At 43.7% G+C, this 18,827-nt stretch overlaps 1 protein-coding gene across 2 annotated transcripts in view; it reads left to right on the top strand.

Annotated features, from left to right (window-relative positions):
- LPIN3 (lipin 3) overlaps nt 1-18,491 on the top strand; it is a 55,907-nt gene extending 37,416 nt beyond the window's left edge. For both annotated transcript variants that reach the window (XM_063145555.1, XM_063145556.1), the window contains 14 exons: nt 339-801; nt 1,903-2,002; nt 2,384-2,556; nt 4,529-4,625; nt 5,283-5,352; nt 9,133-9,225; nt 10,395-10,459; nt 11,044-11,173; nt 12,044-12,192; nt 12,573-12,659; nt 13,744-13,896; nt 14,979-15,093; nt 15,205-15,308; nt 16,331-18,491. In XM_063145555.1, coding sequence (XP_063001625.1) covers nt 339-801; nt 1,903-2,002; nt 2,384-2,556; nt 4,529-4,625; nt 5,283-5,352; nt 9,133-9,225; nt 10,395-10,459; nt 11,044-11,173; nt 12,044-12,192; nt 12,573-12,659; nt 13,744-13,896; nt 14,979-15,093; nt 15,205-15,308; nt 16,331-16,475 — 1,944 coding nt within the window. In that variant the 3' untranslated portion in view covers nt 16,476-18,491. The remainder of the gene's footprint in view (nt 1-338; nt 802-1,902; nt 2,003-2,383; nt 2,557-4,528; nt 4,626-5,282; nt 5,353-9,132; nt 9,226-10,394; nt 10,460-11,043; nt 11,174-12,043; nt 12,193-12,572; nt 12,660-13,743; nt 13,897-14,978; nt 15,094-15,204; nt 15,309-16,330) is intronic.
- Nucleotides 18,492-18,827: the final 336 nt, after the last annotated feature.

An 18,827-nucleotide genomic window follows, 5' to 3' on the forward strand; every position in this document is an offset into this window, starting at 1 on the left:
ATTTTAGTTGTTGGATCTTATGGTGAGGTTTATTGCTCATTAGCCTTTAGGCATCGATAATACATATGTATAAACTTTGTAATATAATGCATATATGATGTTTGTTTGTGTATCAGAGCTCAGTGGTTTAATTATAGCAGTTGTGTGCTCTTTCACATTGGTTGGCTGTTCTTATTTGCCACTCTTATCTTTATTTTGCTTTTTCTTGTTCTTTATAAGACCTTGTGGGAGCCATTGGAATAATTCGTCAAATATGTAACTGGCCTCCGTGGTCCATTTTGTTTTGCCTCTTTTTGTGTTGCTTCACTATCTCAATTCATCCCTTTCCCTTCTTTAAGGTGAGCAAATTGGACCGAGCAGAAGCCACAAAGCCCACCAGGAGTGTTATCTCCACAACAGCAGCCATCACCCCAACCACTACAACCACTGTGCCTGTGGGAAAGACAACTCACTTTGCGGCCATCCCAGCAGAAAGTGACTTGGGCATGGTGGACTCTGATGATGCATCGGGTTCTCCATTCACTCCTGTCGTTAGGCCGATCCCTGTCTTTTCTACTGGGAGTGGCCTTCCAAGGGGTGAAGAGCCCTGTCCTTCCATTCAGGTGATTGGCGGTGATCTAAAGGCCACCCCTGGACTTGCAGGAGATGTACAAGGCATAGCAACAGCTCCAAAGAATGAAGGAACAAGGCCCACCATGGAGATGATGGAAGAGAATCAGGATTTGGATTTGGAAGTGGCATCTTTGGGGGATGCTAGTTCGGCAAACACAGAGCCCTGCATCAACCCAGAGAAGAGAAGGGGTGAGCAGAGGATGAGAGCTATTAGAATGTAGTATACAGGTGGGGGATTGGAATAACAACCCCTGAGAGGAGTGCACCTGCTTCAGGCTCCAACACCTGGAACAGAAGCCTTGTAGCTCTGTTTTGGTCTCACAGAGGAAACCTTTTATCTTTCCCTCCCTTCTGTAACCCCCCGCCCCCATAGTAAAGGCCTCAGATTCATGGCTAGCTCACTCCCCTGACTCTGTTTGCGCTTTATTGGTCAGGCGTGGGCCATGTGCAGGGTGCATGGGGTGTGTGTGTGTTTCTCCCCATTGCAGCCCCTGCACTGCCCCAGTAAGCCAATATACACCATGGTGAACATGGGTGGGAGAGTGCTGTTGCACCATGTCCTGCTTGTGGGTTCCTGGTCCACAGCTGGTTGGCCACTGTGGGAACAGAGTGCTGGACTAGATGAACCCTTGGTCCGATCCAGCATGGCTTTTCTTCTTATGTAAAATAAATAAATAAATAAAAAATGGTATCCAGAGCAGCCATTTGCACCCTTTTTGATCCTTTTAGTATTCTGTAGCTACCATGGAGTACCAAAGAGATCAAAATTTGTTTGAAAACAAGCTAATTTAAACCCCTTGGATGCCACTCCAGACACTTATTTTTGGCATTTGGGGAGGGGTTGGGGGGGGGAATGGCCCAGAGACCTCTTGAAATTGCCCTTCCCTTGTGTAGGTGGTGGTGGAGAATAGTGTAGAAATGAATGTTCTGCTTCTTTTTTAACTTCAGGGTATTCATTTTTCTTCTCCCCATGACCTCTAGGGAACTGCCTCTATTAAAAAATGATGAAATCATGGATTCTGACATAACTGGGATCTGAGGCCACTGTGCAAGGGGTCTGTACACCACCTGCACAGAAAAGAAGGCATCAAATATTACTATGCCCTCAGTATTCCATAGATCCTAGAATACTTTATTTAAAGTCCTTTAATTTACAAATGTGTACATTTCTGTATGTATGTAGAAAATAGACATTTATTTTTTTGGCTCCCCCATTATTAGAACGAATGATTGTAGAAATGGATGTGGAGCAAGGCTTCATTATTAAAATACTTTTTGGATCTCTTTGAGGTTCCATGAAGAAAAACCCTCATCTGGGACCTACTGATATTTATTTAGAGGATCTCTCAAACCTGGATGCGGAGCAGTTAGCACTGTATTTCCCCAAAAGGTATGGTTAATGAACGTGGTTTGTTTGGAGAAATTATAGTTAAAACTAGAATCATAGTATTTTAAAGTTGGAAGGGGACACCATGGAGTCCATCTAGTCCAGCTCCTGAATCTACAAGGCGGAAGGCAACTGCAGGATCTGTGACCAATGGCCATCCATGTTTAAACCTCCAGTGAAGGAGAGCTAACCATCTCCTGAGGCGGAACACCAAAGCCAGCTAGAAATTAGAATAAGGGAGAATTCTCCATTGCAACACACACAAAATGTGTCTGCCTTCTTCCTCTTTCTCACCTTTATTCAAGCATTTAAGGCAATAATTTGACGGCTGGCGTGGTATCGATGCTTTTGTTCTTTTATTTTTTCCCCTCCTGTTGTTGTCAGTGATGCTGAGCTGAGCGGCCAAACGCAAACCGATCCTGGCAGCTTCTCTTGTGCCCGTGTGCTGGGTAATACTACTGTTGATGAACTGTTGGAGACTACAGCACACAACTCGATGCCCCACATCCTGCTGTCTGTCTGTGGAGGTCTTGGGGATGATGGGGAATTATCTCATGGTATGTCTGAAGGAGAGGGAAGAAGCTATGCTTTGGGATAGATCTAGCAAAGGTGTGTGTGTGTGTGTGTGTGAACGTGTGTGTGTGTGTGCGTTGGCATTCTGCAGTGCCAACAGGCTAAACTGGAATAAAAAAGATGTTTGTTAGTGTTGGAGGGAGTCCCAGAGTCCAGTAACAAGATGGGTAATCTGTTCAGTACACTAATAAAAGGGGTATTAGGGTGGCCATTGGTCCTTTAAAAAAAAAAGAGGACAGTCCTCTATTTGAAGGGCTGCCAGAGGACTGCCCTCTATTTTGAAGACATCTTCTGTTTGAATGTCTGTATAGCCTTAGCCTGACTTCAAGATAAAAAAACATCAGAAGTCAGAGCTGGGCCTTGAAGTTGTCCCTCAGCAGCAGACAGCAGACTGAGTAAGGGCCGCAGGTCACCAGGTCACAGTCTTCCATTTTATAGTGGGATGTGCTGTGTTTCTATTTAACTTATGCAAATCATTTCTAAGTTTGTATCTATGCATGTATCTATGCATATTTGATGCAAATAAGTGTCATTTTTCTTCTTCTTTATCATGATGCATACCCTCTCTTTTTTTTTTGGCAGTGTATTAACAGCCATCCTAGCCCTTATTCAGATTAGGGCCATGGTGCTGGAAGAAAGCAAGAATTTAATCCTTCCGCTATGTCACTTTCTGTTCCAAATGACTCCACCCATGGCTGCTGTTTGCCCCATGGAGCAAACTATATATCAATCTTCTCTGGTACGGCACTCTCCAGATGTTTGCCCCACAGTGGGTGATTCAGTTTAGAAGGACTATGCATGTATAAAAGGGGTCATTTCTCTGCACACCCAGAGTTGTGACCCCAACCCAGACCCAATCCCCATAACTACATTTGCTCTTCTAAAAATGCCACAGGAGAGTCAATAATGGGTGTCTCTCTAGTTGTGCCCCAATATTATCTTTATAATTATAAAGCCTTGCTAGCCAATGTAGGGCAGAATACAGGATGAAGAGGCCAGGTCTCTTGCACTTGTAGTGGACGAAAGCTGAAAGCCCATACTCCAGATGTCTACAACTCCCATCAGACCTAATCAGCATTGGCAATGGTGAGGGCTGATGGGAATTGTAGGCCAAAACATATGGAGTGCCAGAAGTTGCCCATTCCTGCCCTGCATTGACATTACTGTAATTTGGAGGAGGAACATAATTGCAGGAGATATGGAGTGGCACAGCCATGCAGGAGCTAAATGAGACTTAAAAAGCTGCTTCAAGCTACTAGAAAAGTGAAGGAGGAGGACAGGTCAACTGTTGGTTTTCTACAGCTGATTGATGGAGGGTTGGGTAAATTCCAATGGCTACTAGTCCTGATGGCTATGTGCTACCTCCAGTATCAGATGCAGTAAGCCTATATGCACCAGTTGCTGGGGAACATGGGTGGGTGGGTGGTGCTGTTGCACCATGTCCTGCTTGTGGGTCCCTGGTCAACAGCTGGTTGGCCACTGTGTGAACAGAGTGCTGGACTAGATGGACCCTTGTTCTGATCTAGCATGGCTCTAATGTTTTTACAGGTTGGATCTTACCAAGATATGAATCCCAAAATGGAAATGTCCCTGTGTGAAAGAGAAGCCTACTAAGGGGTCTTTCAGAATATCTATGCTACATATCTAAGTTAGTTTAATAGTCCCTCTCTCCAGGGAACTGTGGATCTGTGAGGGGAACTAGAAATCTCTAGCATAATTTTTGATCCTCTCCCTAGGATTTTGGGGGAAATCTGATGGTTAAACTAATATAACACCCATAAAAGTATGTAGCATATTAGAATCTAAAGCAGGACAGTGGTGGGATTTCATGTGGTAAAGTGAAGTAGCACCTTGTTTATTGTGGTCCACTGGTTGGTAGCCACCACCACATTCATGTAAGGTGGTTGGGGGTTGCTGGTGAACTGGCATGTATTTTTATTTCTCTTCCATTTCTAGCTGAGAAGTTTACGAAGCATATAGTTTCATACCAAGAGTTTGCAGAGAACCCAGCAATTCTAGAGGATCCAAATTTGGTGATACAGATACACAAGAAGTGAGTAGAAAGGTCATCTTGTGCATGGAGGTATTTGTATACCCCATCCCGGCTTTATGTACGCTAATGCTCATATATGCATGAGTAAATTTGGTTTGTATTCTGTTAGATATCCTTGGTGGTTCTTAAAATCTGCCTTTCTCTGCATCCTACCAAAGATTGGTATATGAAGGTGGAAATTGCATTCCTCTCTTTGTGTGTGTGTGTGTGTGTGTATGTAAATCTGGTTGCATTAATGCCCCCTGTCCAATCGAAAGATGGCTGAAGTGCATGAAGAGCTGAAGTCCACATCCCTTCATTGTATGTTCAGTTCAGCAACACTGACAACATTAAAATATGGTGTGGCTTGTCATAGCTTGCTCTTTGCTGCAAAGCTGGCTGCTATTATAGGGTAGATTTTTCTTTTCTAGTAACAAGGACATCTGAGACATTTTTATATGTGCCAAATTTCAGCTTTCTATTTGTTGTGGATTTTGGACCCCTCCCTGCCCCAAGATAATCATGTCTATTTGTATGTGTATATCTGTAAGAATATATTCACAGTACTGTATCCTTCCCTTTGGTGGCCTTGATGGCCCTTCTACACCTGGTGCTTTGCTACCAGGTGAGTGAGGCTCCATATAGAATAATATTTCTCTCCCCCCTCTTTGCTTGCAGATATTACAATTGGGCAGTGGCAGCTCCTATGCTCCTCTCCCTACAAGCTTTCCAAAAGAATCTTCCCAAGGTGAGTTAAAGCAATTTTTTTTTGTTCTTTCACTCTGTTTCATTTCTTATTTGAACTCCGAGGCCTCAAAATTCAAAGAAGGCTCTTACATAAACTTCATCTGCAAGAAACACTCCAACCGTTGTCCCAGTCAACAAGTTGGCACCAAGTCCCTGAAAAACTTTTGGCTCAGGCTCTTGTAATGCGCTGTTAAGGAACCAGTCAAGTCTACTTCCATCCAAATCTTCAGTCGCTCTTACTGCCATTGGATGCTGTCACATATGTAGGCTACTTCTGTGAGCATTAGAAGTCTTCTGTTCATTGCTCTCTGGTTTCCAGAATATGATGTGCCTAACAAACCTGAGATGAAGGATAACTGAAAGATTTTAAATATTGACAAAAATTGGCTCCCGATGGTGATATCTGTCTACTTGATGGATATGCTGCCAGCTCAAATATCTGGTTTAAGAACTGGAAATGGTGTTATTCTAGGATGTTTGCACAACCCAAACTTGATTATCATATTATACTTGTTGATATGTAAATAAACAAGTTGCTATACTGGTTCAGCAGAGCTGAGCAAATGATGCCATAATTACATATATTTAAATATATTATAGAACAGGGGTGGGCAACTTTCCTCAAGTGAAGGGCTGCATTGGCTGTTGGGTGGGTGGCCGGGGTTTGCAAATCCATTCATGCGTATGTTCACATCTCTATGTGTACATCATGCAGACATACATGCGCATCACACACACACGCACACACACACACACACCATCCTAAAGGAGATCATCAGGGTGGAGTGGAGGCTTATTGAGTAATATTGCTGCTGGAATATCTATGAGGTTAAAGCCTTCCCACATTCCAGTGATGCTGCTCTCTAGGGAATGAGGGTACATGGGGATGATTCCTCATGCACATTCATTCTCTGCAGCATTGGGTTCCAGAACTCAATTCTCCAGGGCAAGTCCTTTGGCAGTGGAAGAAGGGGGGACATGTGGTGGGCTGCAGAAATGGCCATAGAGCACTGCATGCAACCCATGGACCGTGTCTTGCCTGGCCCTGTTATAGAAGGAGCCATAAGATACATTATGCCATTTAGGCTAAATCAGAGTGATTTTAAAAGAACAGGATTGAATAGCATAAGACACAGTTACAAATACTAGGATCTGTTGTCTATTAACATGTATCCAGAGTTGATGGAGCAAGCAACTGTGTAATTTTAATGAACATTATTCTCAAGATCAGAGTGTCCCTTTTCATTAAGTATAGGATGCCATTGATTCTGCTGGCTGTGATTTTTAGATACGCTAACCAAGCAAGGTGACCCATTTCAAATAATCTGCAAAGAGAGGCAGAAAAACAAGTTCAACTTCATGTCCATAGATCTCATTAGAAATGATTAAGGAATGCACTGTTACTCATATCCCTGCCCTCATTTCGTCATTTTGTCCTTTCTGATGTGTAAGCAAACTTTGGCACTTAATAATCATGGCATTGTTTTGTAGATTAATGCTTGGCCTTGCGAATCTCATGGCCCCTGTTTATATGTATATTACCACATTCTTGATGTTTGGCTTACTGCTACATTTAATATTCTTCTTTTGATAATGCTTTGCTGGGAGTTGATTGCTTCTCATTAACATAACAGGATGGCAATTGAATGCTTTCATATGAACAAAACATTCAGTGGAATGGAATGAATCAAGCAGCAAACTTTATTATTAAATTATTATAATTATTAATTATTAATTAATTAATAATTATTCAAGATGTATTCGCTGGTCTTGCCCTTAACTAACCCTACCTTATTGTTAGCCCCTTTATTTATTATATTTATGTTTACATCCCGCCTTTTTTCCTCCAAGGAACTGAAGGCAGTGTACACAATCCTCCTCTCCATTTTATCCTCACAAAAACAACCCTGTGAGGTAGGCTGGGCTGAGAGTCTGTGACTGGCCCAATGTCACCCATTGAGCTTCAGGGCAGAGTGGGGACTAGAACCTGGATCTCCTGACTCCCAGTCCAACTCTCTAGCCACTACACCACAAACTGAATTTAAGTGTCACAGCATTCTGGGAGCTGCCCCAAATAAAAATCTATTAATTTCATTTCGTAAAATCTCTGTCTTTTCTCCTGCCTCCCAGATCACTGCCAAGCTAGTAGCCATATGCTAGAACAGGGGTGAGGAACTTGTGACCTTCTGGATATTTTGACCCAGAACTATCATGATTCCTCATCATTGGCTACAGTGGTTAGGTCTGATGGGATTTGTAGGCCAAAACATAGAATCATAGAATAGTAGAGTTGGAAGGGGCCTACAAAGATTCCTCAATGCAGGAATCCATCTCAAAGCATCCCTTACAAATGGTTGTCCAGCTGCCTCTTGAAGGCCTCTAGTGTGGGAGAGCCCATGACCTCCCTAAGTAATTGGTTCCATTGTCATACTGCTCTAACAGTCAGGAAGTTTTTCCTGATGTCCAGCCAGAATCTGGCTTCCTGTAACGTCTGGAAGGCCTCAATTTTCTCACCTCTGGAATAGGGCTATCAACTTTAGCCCACTACAAGTGCTCAGACTATGGCAAGGGACTTGGCCTGTTACTCTTGTGCTCACCCTAAGTTGGCTAGCAAGCCTTTCTAGTTGCCAGCCATCACTATCTTCTTTTCCAAGCTATAATTTCCAAGTTGCCCACCTGGTGCTAGAGCATGTCTTGTGTGGTCCTTCCCTGTGATAACTTTTCTGTATGCAAGTAGACTGTTTGTTTTTGTAGTTTTCTTTAATTTCTTTTCGGTAAATCTGTGATTTTTGACTCCATGTCATGTTGTGGGTTGCACATCTAAAGATGTTTTGGAGATAAGATGATGCATTTAGGCCTTAATTCTTTGTTTGAGAAATGCCCCCTGCTACTAACTATTACATGAGCAGAACTCCTTTAGCCAGAAGATGTTCTCCATCAGTTAGCCCTGCATGCCTAACTTTGGCATGTCCTGTCTCTCTACGGAACACATGCTCCACAGCAAAATGATTTCAGTGCCAGTACTGGTGGGCCTGCTGCTCTTTCTGGAGGCTCCAAATGCACCTGCAGACCTCAGCTAACCTACTCATACATGACCTGCTGGGTTTTCCCACACAGCTGGACCAGTCTCAGCAAGGTCACACTATTGTATGATGTCTCATTCCTGTGATGGTTGCAAGTTGTGGTGTGGACCAACAATTGCTCTGGACTAAGTAAACAGGGAGTCCGCTCCCCTGGGTCCTGAAAGCACAAGAATATAAGAAGACACATCCTGGGTCATACCAGGGGTCCATCTAGTCCTGCCTTCTGTTCACATAGTGGCCAACCAGCTGTCCACGGGAAACCCACGAGCGGGACATGAGCACCCCAGCACCCTCCCACCAATGTTCCTCAGCAACTGCTGTATATAGGCATACTGCCTCAGATACTGGAGGTAGAACATAGCTGCCAGGTCTATTAGCCATTGAAAGCCTTCTGCTCCAGGAATTTGTCCAATCCCCTTTTAAAGCCATCCAGGTGGTGGTGGCATCACTACATCTTGTGGAAATGAATTCCATAGTTGAACAATGTGGTTGGATTGTTTCCTCTTTAAGCATTTGCTATTGCACATTCCTGAACATTAGGGTATATGCTCCATTTCTATGACTCACATATTTTCTGCTCTTAACTAAGGTGGAAAGAGGTTCCTGTCCTGTCATGGTACAAGGGTGAGCTTCTTTGGGTTTGAACATAATACACCATAATACACCACTGAGCTTCTGTCTCTCTTCCATGTTTTCAGAGTACTATTGACAAGCTAATGAAGGAGAAAATGCCCAAGAAGGGTGGCAGGTGGTGGTTTTCTTGGCGGCGAAGAGAACTTTCGAATGAGGAGGTACACGTATGTTGTGTTTACATGAAGACTTGCCAATTTCATCTATGGAGGAATTGTGTAGGAAGGAAACATCTCTTTGTAGCAGCCTTCCCCAGCTTGGTGTCTCCCAGGTGTTTTGATCTACAACTCTTATAATCCCTGACCATTGGTAATGCTGTCTGGGGCTGATAGGAGCTGAAATCCAAATCATCTGGAGGCCATTGGACTGGGAAAGGCTGCTCCCTGGTCTTGCATACAAAAGCCCAGACCAAAATGTTGTAGCTGTGCTGGGCTTCCACTTGGAGTAGTCAACACAGATGAGAAAATGGGTAATAGTCAAATGTTTCCCCTTGAAGTACAATCTAATATTTATCTCCAATCTCCATGGCATGGGAGACATTGCAGCTGGTTTCTGCTGCTGTAATAATGTCCAAAGCTGAAGGTCTTTTAGGAGGAGCAAGCAATGTGATGTATTCCCATGCCTCCTCATCCCAAGAGGGGTGATGGTGTGAGAAGCAGCTGTGGTGTTGGCTGTTCTCATATGACCTCAGAAGTCTGAATTCTTCTGCAAGGCTGCTGAGGTAAGAACGGAAGGCACTCTAAGCAATCCCTAAGAGGATCTTTCCTCTTCATACCAGACTGCATTTTCACACTGCATGCATTGAACGAGGAAGATAACAGGCCGATCTTGCTCAACAGTGACAACTAGTTGGTAGTTGACCCCTCCCAGATGCAAAATTAACCCACAACTTGTGGCATTCTTTCACCTTGCTCAGGAGTTGGAGCAAAAGGAAATGTTGTTGCAGATGTAAACTGGAATGCTGCATGCTAGCTTTACCCCCAAGGCAGCTGGGCATTTTCACAGCTTGTTCAGAGCCACATCCTCTGATTAGCCTATTCTTGATCAGTTCTCTGTCTGTCCATGTCCTGAAGCCCTATTGGCCACCTCCCTTCTTCTTCAGGCTCTTTTTCATAAGGACATGTGAGTCTCCTGTAGGCCAATTGCCCATATGACTGCATCAGAAATATTCTAAATACCTGCTAAATTGAAAAAAGGCGTCTCTCTGATGTATGGCTGTAGTAGGTGATGTATTTGCATCCAGTCCTCTGTAATATGCCCGAGACCTTATTTTAATGCTTGATTTGATATTTAAGGAAGCTTAGCCATTGCCAATCTCTTGTGTCCTTAGCATGAAGCCACTGCCCAGAAAACCAGTACTGGAGGCAAGCATAAGAGGGACTCCTCTCTTCAGAGGTAAGGTGTCATCATGTATTGATATGGAGTGGAGCTCAGCATATCTAAGAGCAACTACCTCCTCCTTCTCCTCCTCCTCCTTCACATTATGGTGAGAAAACCTTAGATGTCTTGGAATCTTACACAACTGAACAATCTTGGTTTACCAGATTAATTGCTAATGCACTCAGAGATTACTTTTAGGAAGCAAAGGGGCTCCTTAATTAAAGATGGGAGAGAAATTCAATTATTAAAATGTGAACCTACCTGAATTTGCACTTTAGAATAATACATGAAATGAAACTCGGTTATCCTTCAAAGTTCACACTTCTCCTTATTTTGCACTGGAGTTCTCCGCTCAAAAACCGTGTAACAAAACAAACAATTAAAATGAAAAAATATTACATTTCTATACCCCCCAGTCAAAGCTTTAAAGCAGTTCACAATTTAAATCATAAAATATGACACAATAAAATACAATATAAATATGTACTTTCCCCGCAAATAGTGTATGGGTATTGTTCCACACTTTGCGTTTTGTTCAGTACTCCTGGTCCTAACCCCATTTTTGTTCTGGTTTCTTCTGCTGCTCCTGTGTACTGTAGGAGAGAAGATGCTTCTTCCAGTGATGAATCTGTATCCTTAAGCCAAGGAGACAGACCTGTACCAGATGCCCTGACACAGAAATTTCTTCCTACCTACAAGAAATCCCTAAGACTCTCTTCAGATCAAATTGTATGTGTTTTGGACATCCACCCCGCCTTGCCTTCTTATGTATATGTAACTGATAAATCATGTAATTTTCTGTTCAGGATGATGGGTCTCCAATCAGACTTACCTCACTGCAAATCTTCTTGGATGGTCACCTGCAGTTATAGCCCAAATAGCGTGGCTATGAGTTGCACTCTCTGAATGATCACAGTCTTTGATCTTTAGAAGCTAAGAAGGGTCAGGGCTGGGTTGGCAGTTGGATGGGAGATTTTTTTAGGGCACAACGAAGAAATAAAATTCTGTAGGCTAAGCATTTTCTGATGGCATCAGTCACTAATTGGTGTCCCATTGTGATGCTGAGATTTGCAAAGCACAAGTGGATGCACTTTCCCTTGAAACCAAGCTGGGAGGAATGTAGGGATCTATACGGATTTTGTTAAATCTGTTCCATCTGTGTTTCATAGATTGTCGGGCGTCTTTCATTCTATCATCCGCTCATTGATAGAATCAGATTTTTAAAAATCAGAATTTTGTTCTAGTTGTACTAATGCATGTTAGCTAATTAGTGCTAATGTGGATTAACGCACACTTGCACAAACGCGGTATTCTGCATTATTTAATGTGAGTTAGCATAAATCTTCCTTAAAAGTGAAAAGCCAGATTTTGAGTCCGTGGTCACAGGAAGTGCAGGGCCTGGTGGAGGGATGCATTAATTATTGCATTCACATTTATGCAGATATAAGGACCATTGACTTTTGTGCTACATTTCTGAGTAAACACAAGATTTGACTGTGTGACTGTTGAATAACAAAATAATATCAGCAGGGGTCAGATGATGAATTAAGGTTGGTTTTTTTGGTTTTGGTTTGTTTTTAAATCCTCTCTTGGCTTTAGAAAAGTCTGAATCTCAGAGATGGGCCCAATGAGGTTGTGTTCAGTGTGACCACTCAGTACCAGGGCACATGTCGCTGTGAAGCCACTATTTACCTGTGGAACTGGTATGACAAGGTTGTGATCTCTGACATCGATGGGACCATCACCAGGTGAGTGCCTTTTGACATTGCTCCCTCTAATACTGAAGTAGGTGCCCCCGTGCCGATAGCATTGGAGTCATAATGGGGCCACTGAGAAATGAGAAAGAAGCATTGGCATGCTCCAGAGAATTTGCAGACATTACCCCAGTATTATCCTAGAAGAGGGCAGGGCTGCTTGAACTCTGAACAGAAACACTCCTGTTAGAAAATGAGGGTCTACTGCAACATTTTGGTGCATATCCAGCTTGTGAATATAAAATGTTCCCAAATTGTTCACCATATGATTGACCCTATGGCTTGAGATACACTGCAAGGAGTTCATCTTTGAGTTGTAGAGTGTGTGTGTGTGTGTGTGTGTGTGTGTTTCTAATACCTCCTCTTCTCATCAGGTCTGATGCCCTAGGTCACATCTTGCCACACCTGGGAAAAGACTGGACCCACCAAGGCATCACTAAGCTGTTCCACAAAATCCACCTGTAGGTACTGGAGATGTTTGGGGCATTTGCGGGGTGGGGGAACTTGCTACAGTCCCCTAGTTGGATCCACATGTTGGCTCTTTCAAATTAATGGGTCCCAATATCCTGAAATTACTGAAGTCATCACTGGAGGGCAGTGTGTCCCTTCTTATTCTGATGTGTGTTAAAACTGCTGAACATGTCGAAATCTTTGATTTGCTGAGAGGCCAACTATTGCTGTTTCCCCCTTTTTATTCCTGCTAACAAAATTAGTCTTTACACTTTTCCCTAGAGCAGAGAAACCTGTCTAAATTAACTAATGTTTTACATTTGGCAACATTTTAGCTCCTAAGAAGTGATTTATTTTTCACCGTGGCTTCTCAAATGATGCTTGCATTCTCTTCAAGGGAGGGGGGCATAGTTCAGTGACAGAGCACCTGCCTTGCATGCAGAAGGTCCCAGGTTTGATCCGCGGCATCTCCAGGTAGGGCAGGAAAAACTCCTGCCTGAAACCCTGGAGAGCTGCTGCCAGTCAGTGTCGACAATATTGGAGCAATGCTCTGATTTGGTATAAGACGGCGTCCTCTATTACGTTTTTCCTTGGCCCAAACTCTCTTGCCTCTTAGGTGCACAGCTTTGTATAGACTACTGCAAGGGTGGGGAATGTGTGGCCTTCTAGATGTCGTTGGACTGCCACTCCCATCATACCTCACCGTTGGCTATGCTGGCTAGGGCTGCTGGGAGTTGTAGTCCAACAACATCTGGATGACAACATCATCTGAGTGAGAACATGTTCCCTACTCCTGGACTACTATATTAGTGGCTTTTAGCACATTACTGATGTCTACCATGTGTTTGGGGCTGTACATTGGCTTGAGGTGAACCTCGGATGGCAAGCCAATGATGGGCCCAAATTCTCTATGCTCGGATGGTGGCCTTGACATTGGTGATTGAAAGTACCATGCCAAAAGACTATTAACTTACAATTGACTATTGTGTTGTCGAACAAAGCCTCAGAGTGCTAATAGTAAGGGATGGATGTGAAGATGTGGGGTGGGGGATGTTAAGAAAGAATTTTCCTTATTTTGGTTCTCCTTCCTCCTAGGAATGGGTACAAGTTTCTCTACTGTTCAGCAAGAGCCATTGGCATGGCACACATCACCAAAGGATATCTGGAATGCGTCAATGACCAGGGATGGGTGCTCCCAAAAGGTCCCATCCTGCTGGCACCTAGCAGCCTCTTTTCAGCCTTTCATAGGTACGTTTTCCCCCCACGTAATCATGGAAGTTGGTTATTTTTGGTTCTGTAGTGTTGGTTTCACCAATTTTCTGTCTGCTTCATCTTCTTCAGTATTGTGAAGGGCAGGAAACTAACTTAGCACAAGGTTACATATTTGGGGAGGGTGGAACAGTAGCAGGGAAGATCTGTTTTGTTCTGCAAGTTTGGGTCACAAGATGTGTTGGAGTCCATTTTTTGTATTTTCATTTCGCACCAAGTACGCGGAATATGAGGGATGTCTGCTTGAGAAAGGGAGGATTTCAGAAGTATAAAAGCTGTTATTTTAAATATTGGGTTGCAAGTTCTTTAAAGCATGTGGCCCTGAATTAATTAATGTTCTGCTCTAACAATAAGTGTCCCAAAGTGCAGCATGTTTCCATAATAACCGACAGCAGCTCTTCACTTATTTGGCAGAAACTGATGGGGTTGGTGAAAGATATGCAGATAGAGAGACTAGCCCAGTAGTGGACAATTTCTCCACCAACCCCATACTCATGGTTGTCCCCAATATCAGACAGTCCACATCCCTAATGATGCATCTCTGCCGTTATCTTAGATTTCTGAGAGCAGTAGGGATTCCTTCCGGAGAGGATTCTTCCTGGGGTCAAGCTCCGCCTCTTGGCGGAATCCCGGGAAGCTCCACAGGCTGGATTGGACAGCTTGGTGGGCTAAATTAGGCCTGTAGGCCAGCAGTTCTGCACTCCTGATACAGATTCATGAAATCCTTACCTATTTTTCCAAAGACATGGGAGAGCACAAACACTACCACTGGAGGCCGGTGGTTCCGTTTTTGGTGACGCTGTGACTCCAATCTTGGTTTCAGTCAGAACCAGCCTCCACTGGATAACTCTAAAGTTATCTCTAAAGATAACTCTAAAGAAGCTATCCAGAGTGCTGAACTATTTTGTAGTTGGGTTCAGTACCTTGGATAGTTCCTTTAGAGTTCTGTCTGGTTCTGACTGAAACCCAGAATGGATTCACAGCCCCACTGAAATTGGAGCCACCAGCCTCCACTGACAAGTGCTGTGGCATTAATACAATGTCTGTCCACCACGTTACAGGGAAGTGATTGAGAAGAAGCCGGAGGTATTCAAAATTGCCTGTTTGACAGACATCCGGAATCTGTTTGGCTGCAACAGGCAGCCCTTCCACGCTGCCTTTGGGAACAGAACAAATGTGAGTGTGAGCCGTCTATGTATGGGATGCATATGAAGGGGGCACAGCCTTTTTCTCAGGCAATCCCTGCAGTGTCCTGACCTTTGTCTTGTTCGCTTGTCTCTCGAGAAGGATGCCTATGCCTACAAGGAAGTGGAGCTGCCAGAATCCCGCATATTCACTGTGAACCCCAAGGGGGAGCTGATTCAGGAGCACATCAAAATCCACAAGTCCACGTAAGTTTGCATGGGAATATGAACCTAGTGCTATTTTAAAATACCCAAATTTCTTTTGAATGTTCTCACCTCCACCAGCATCAACCGATGGTAAGTAGGGTAAGGCCAGCACCAAAGTTAGTTATGGTTGGGGACCTGCTGAGGGCCCACCTGGAGCTGCTCCTGCTCTTCACCATGGCAACCTTCCTGTTCACCTGCCTCTCACTCTGGGCAGATGATGGTGGTAGTAAGAAGAAGGACCAGTAGATGCCACAGCCTACTAGCTCACTGGCTTTCTGCCTGTCAAGCAAGCGAGTGATGAGAAAGAAGATGAGAAGCAACAGCAGCTGGTGATAGTGGCAGTGAAAAAGTAGCCTCTCTGAGGAAGGGGGCTTAGTGAGGGTGTCTGGCCTAACCTGGAGCTGGCACTGGTGCATGGTGACTGGAAGCCTATAAGATGATGTCACTGCATCATAGGGTGAGCATTCCTAAAAGTGACAGGAGGGGATGAGAGACCTTGCTATGGAGACACCATTTCTAGGGACATCCCCAGGGTGGTACAATGTCTGCTCCCACCCTTGTGCAAGCTTTGTTCCACAACCAGTAGCATGACACTTTGTCATCTGTATAGGGTCAGTGGGGGAAAATCACATTAACTGAGTTAGGGCCAAAACAGACATTACTTTACATGTGTGTCTAGCAGCTATGTCTTCTTTTACTTTATTTTTTTACTTTATTTTTTTACTTTATTTATTTATTACATTTTTATACCACCCAATAGCTGAAGCTCTCTGTACTTTAGGTACAGAGGGCCAGATCGTAAAAGCTCCCCATGCTAGAGACCCAATCCAGATCTGGAGCCCTGCACCTAAACTAAAGTAAAAATAAATAGATAAAAAACGTTGCTGCTAGGCACACATTCAGAGTTACGTCTGTTTGGGACCTTAGTAAGATCCAAGGGAGATGCATGCTCCAGGGCAATGGATACGGGTGCAAGGAAGGAGACTTGCCCTCTTGAAGCTTTCATGTCTTCTTTCTTCTAGATACAATCGGCTGGGCGAGATGGTAGAGCTCCTTTTCCCACCCATCGGTGAGGATGTGAGCATTTCCTTCGTTTTCCCAGAGTACAGCCAGTTCTGTTACTGGAGACCTCCGCTGCCCTCAGTTGACTTTGAAGACTTTGCCTGACAGTGCAGAACCAGCATCATCCCCAAAGGATTGCGAACTGTTGGTCCTCTGGTGTGATGAACAAGGCGGCAAAGACATCTTGCAACAACATTTCCCCCACTATGTGAAATACTTGGGCTTTCAGAAAGCCTGTGTGTCTAGGAGCCTCTAGAGTTCCCTCTAGACATTCTCTTTCATTTTCAAGGAAAAGCGTGGAAAAGGAAGTCACTTGATCCAGGATTTGATAAACTTGTTTATGCCTTATGACGGAGTGCATTTTTCCTGTAAATGAGGTCCTTAGGCATCCGAATTTTGTCCTCTAGTCTTGAAATTGGCAAGAGGCTTGATGATGGTATGGTTGAATATTAATAAATCTGGTAGTAACCCCCACCCCCCGCTGCTTTTTGCCTGGTGGCTTACCTAATAGGTGTCAGAAAACATGTGCTTTGGAGGATGAAACAGGAGAAGTTTGCTAATAGACATTTTAGAGCAGTCTGTGGTGGGTGATATTAACAAATTGCTCAGGAATTCCTCTTTGGCTTTGATGGACAACTCCTATCAGGATTGCTATGGAGATTCACTCATGACATAAGGCTTTCTCAATCTGATTAGATCAAATGTGTGAAGAGGGAGAGTGTGGTAGCCCTGCCCCTCTCCATAGTCACATTTGTCACCCTTTACATGTGGAGAGTGACCATTTGAAGAGAAGGGACTCCTCTACCAATGGAGGTTCTTCATGAGAGCTAGAACACTGATAGTTCAGCATCCTTGCTTGTGTGAATTTCCTCATGGATCAAGGGCTTTTTCCTCTTCTGGCAGTTGCCGTCCACATGTAGATGGTGACGAATGCGACAAAGGAGAAGGACAATACTGGCATGTTCTCCCTCCTTGAATTTTTGATCTAACTGGATTGAAACACCTGAATAGGGCTTTAATCAGTAAGTGTCTTGATAATCTGGGTAGGTGTGTGCGTTTTCTCCCCTTCCCCAAAGGGTTAAAGGGGATATGGTATCAGAGTCTTGTGCGAGGACTATCCTCACTATCATCCCTATTCACAAGTTTCACTGTGTTTTTAAAAATGAGGAAATCTCATTTGACCAGAGATGACAGTGGGACAGGAGAAATGATACCACTATCATAACTGCTTTCAGCTATCTCAAACCATTGTCAAATGGTTTCAGCTATCTCAGACCTGGCTTTGTTAGTTGCAGTAATATCCAAGGTTAAGTAGTCATCATAAACAATTTCCTTTCTGAAGCTGCTATTTTTTGTTTTATTTTTATGGCACTTCTGAATTTCAAATAGACCCTAGTGCTATCGAGCCTCTCCTGGATCCTGAACTCTATCCCTGCCTTGGATGTAGTAACAGACAACCACCCTCCCTATGGATTGCTATCATGGTTTATTTTAAGATATGCCAGCGAAGAATCTACCTGGTGAGGTGTCTCTCAGAATGCATTGCTTTTATGATGCTGTGGTTTCTTTTAGACTGCTGCTTGGTTACCTGTGTAATGAGAGATCAAACATGTACTCGGTGTAGTGATTCAGACAACCTAAGTTATGTGGTTGCTGTCATCCTGGACTATTGGAGTTTATGCTTCTGTACAGCTGGCCATCTTTTGTATGGGAACACAGTCAAGAGCCTTCCTGGGCCTCATGTGCATTTTTTTAATTCCTTGGATTAGCATTGGGAGGGAACACGAGAAAGTACATAGCTAGCAAAGAAGCAACAGAGTGTTCTGAGACACTCTGGAGAACTTCTGCACATTTTCCCCACTGTCCATTGGCAGCATTGCTGTGAATTTAATGAAGGCAGGAGAGCTGGATTCAACCCAGGGCACCAATTCTTGTTCTACCTCACATGACACTTGCCTCTTTTTGTGAACCTAGATGGGACTTTAGTGCACTAAGGATGGTATGACATAAGTCCTATGAGTTATTTACACTGATGCATCTGCTGGTCCATACTTAATACAAATCAGGGCTAAAAGACTCTGCTATGCAGTTGTGGCAATAAAATATTTTTGAATATCTGAACCTGTGTGTGTGTGTGTGTGTGTGCGCGCACGCGCATCTCTTGTGGTTGCAATCAAATCTGCGCTTTCAGTCAACTAAGAGGGAGGGATCGTTGTTTGTTGGTGGAACAGATGCATGCAAGGTCCCAAGTTTAATCCCTGATGCCTCTACTTAAGTGCCTCCCACTGCACCTACTGATAACTTGTGATATTTTCTGTTTAATTAAAAAACAAAACTTTTGGGTGGCCAGGAGTGCTTCAAAGTGAAACACTGACTTCCAGTTGCCCACTACCTTGATTCTCCTGAATACCTATTGACCCAGAGACGTTCTTCGGAAGTAAAGAGGGTGGGTGACTG

This window comes from Elgaria multicarinata, chromosome 1 (assembly GCF_023053635.1).
Source record: "Elgaria multicarinata webbii isolate HBS135686 ecotype San Diego chromosome 1, rElgMul1.1.pri, whole genome shotgun sequence".
NCBI classification, from domain to species: Eukaryota; Metazoa; Chordata; class Lepidosauria; order Squamata; family Anguidae; genus Elgaria; species Elgaria multicarinata.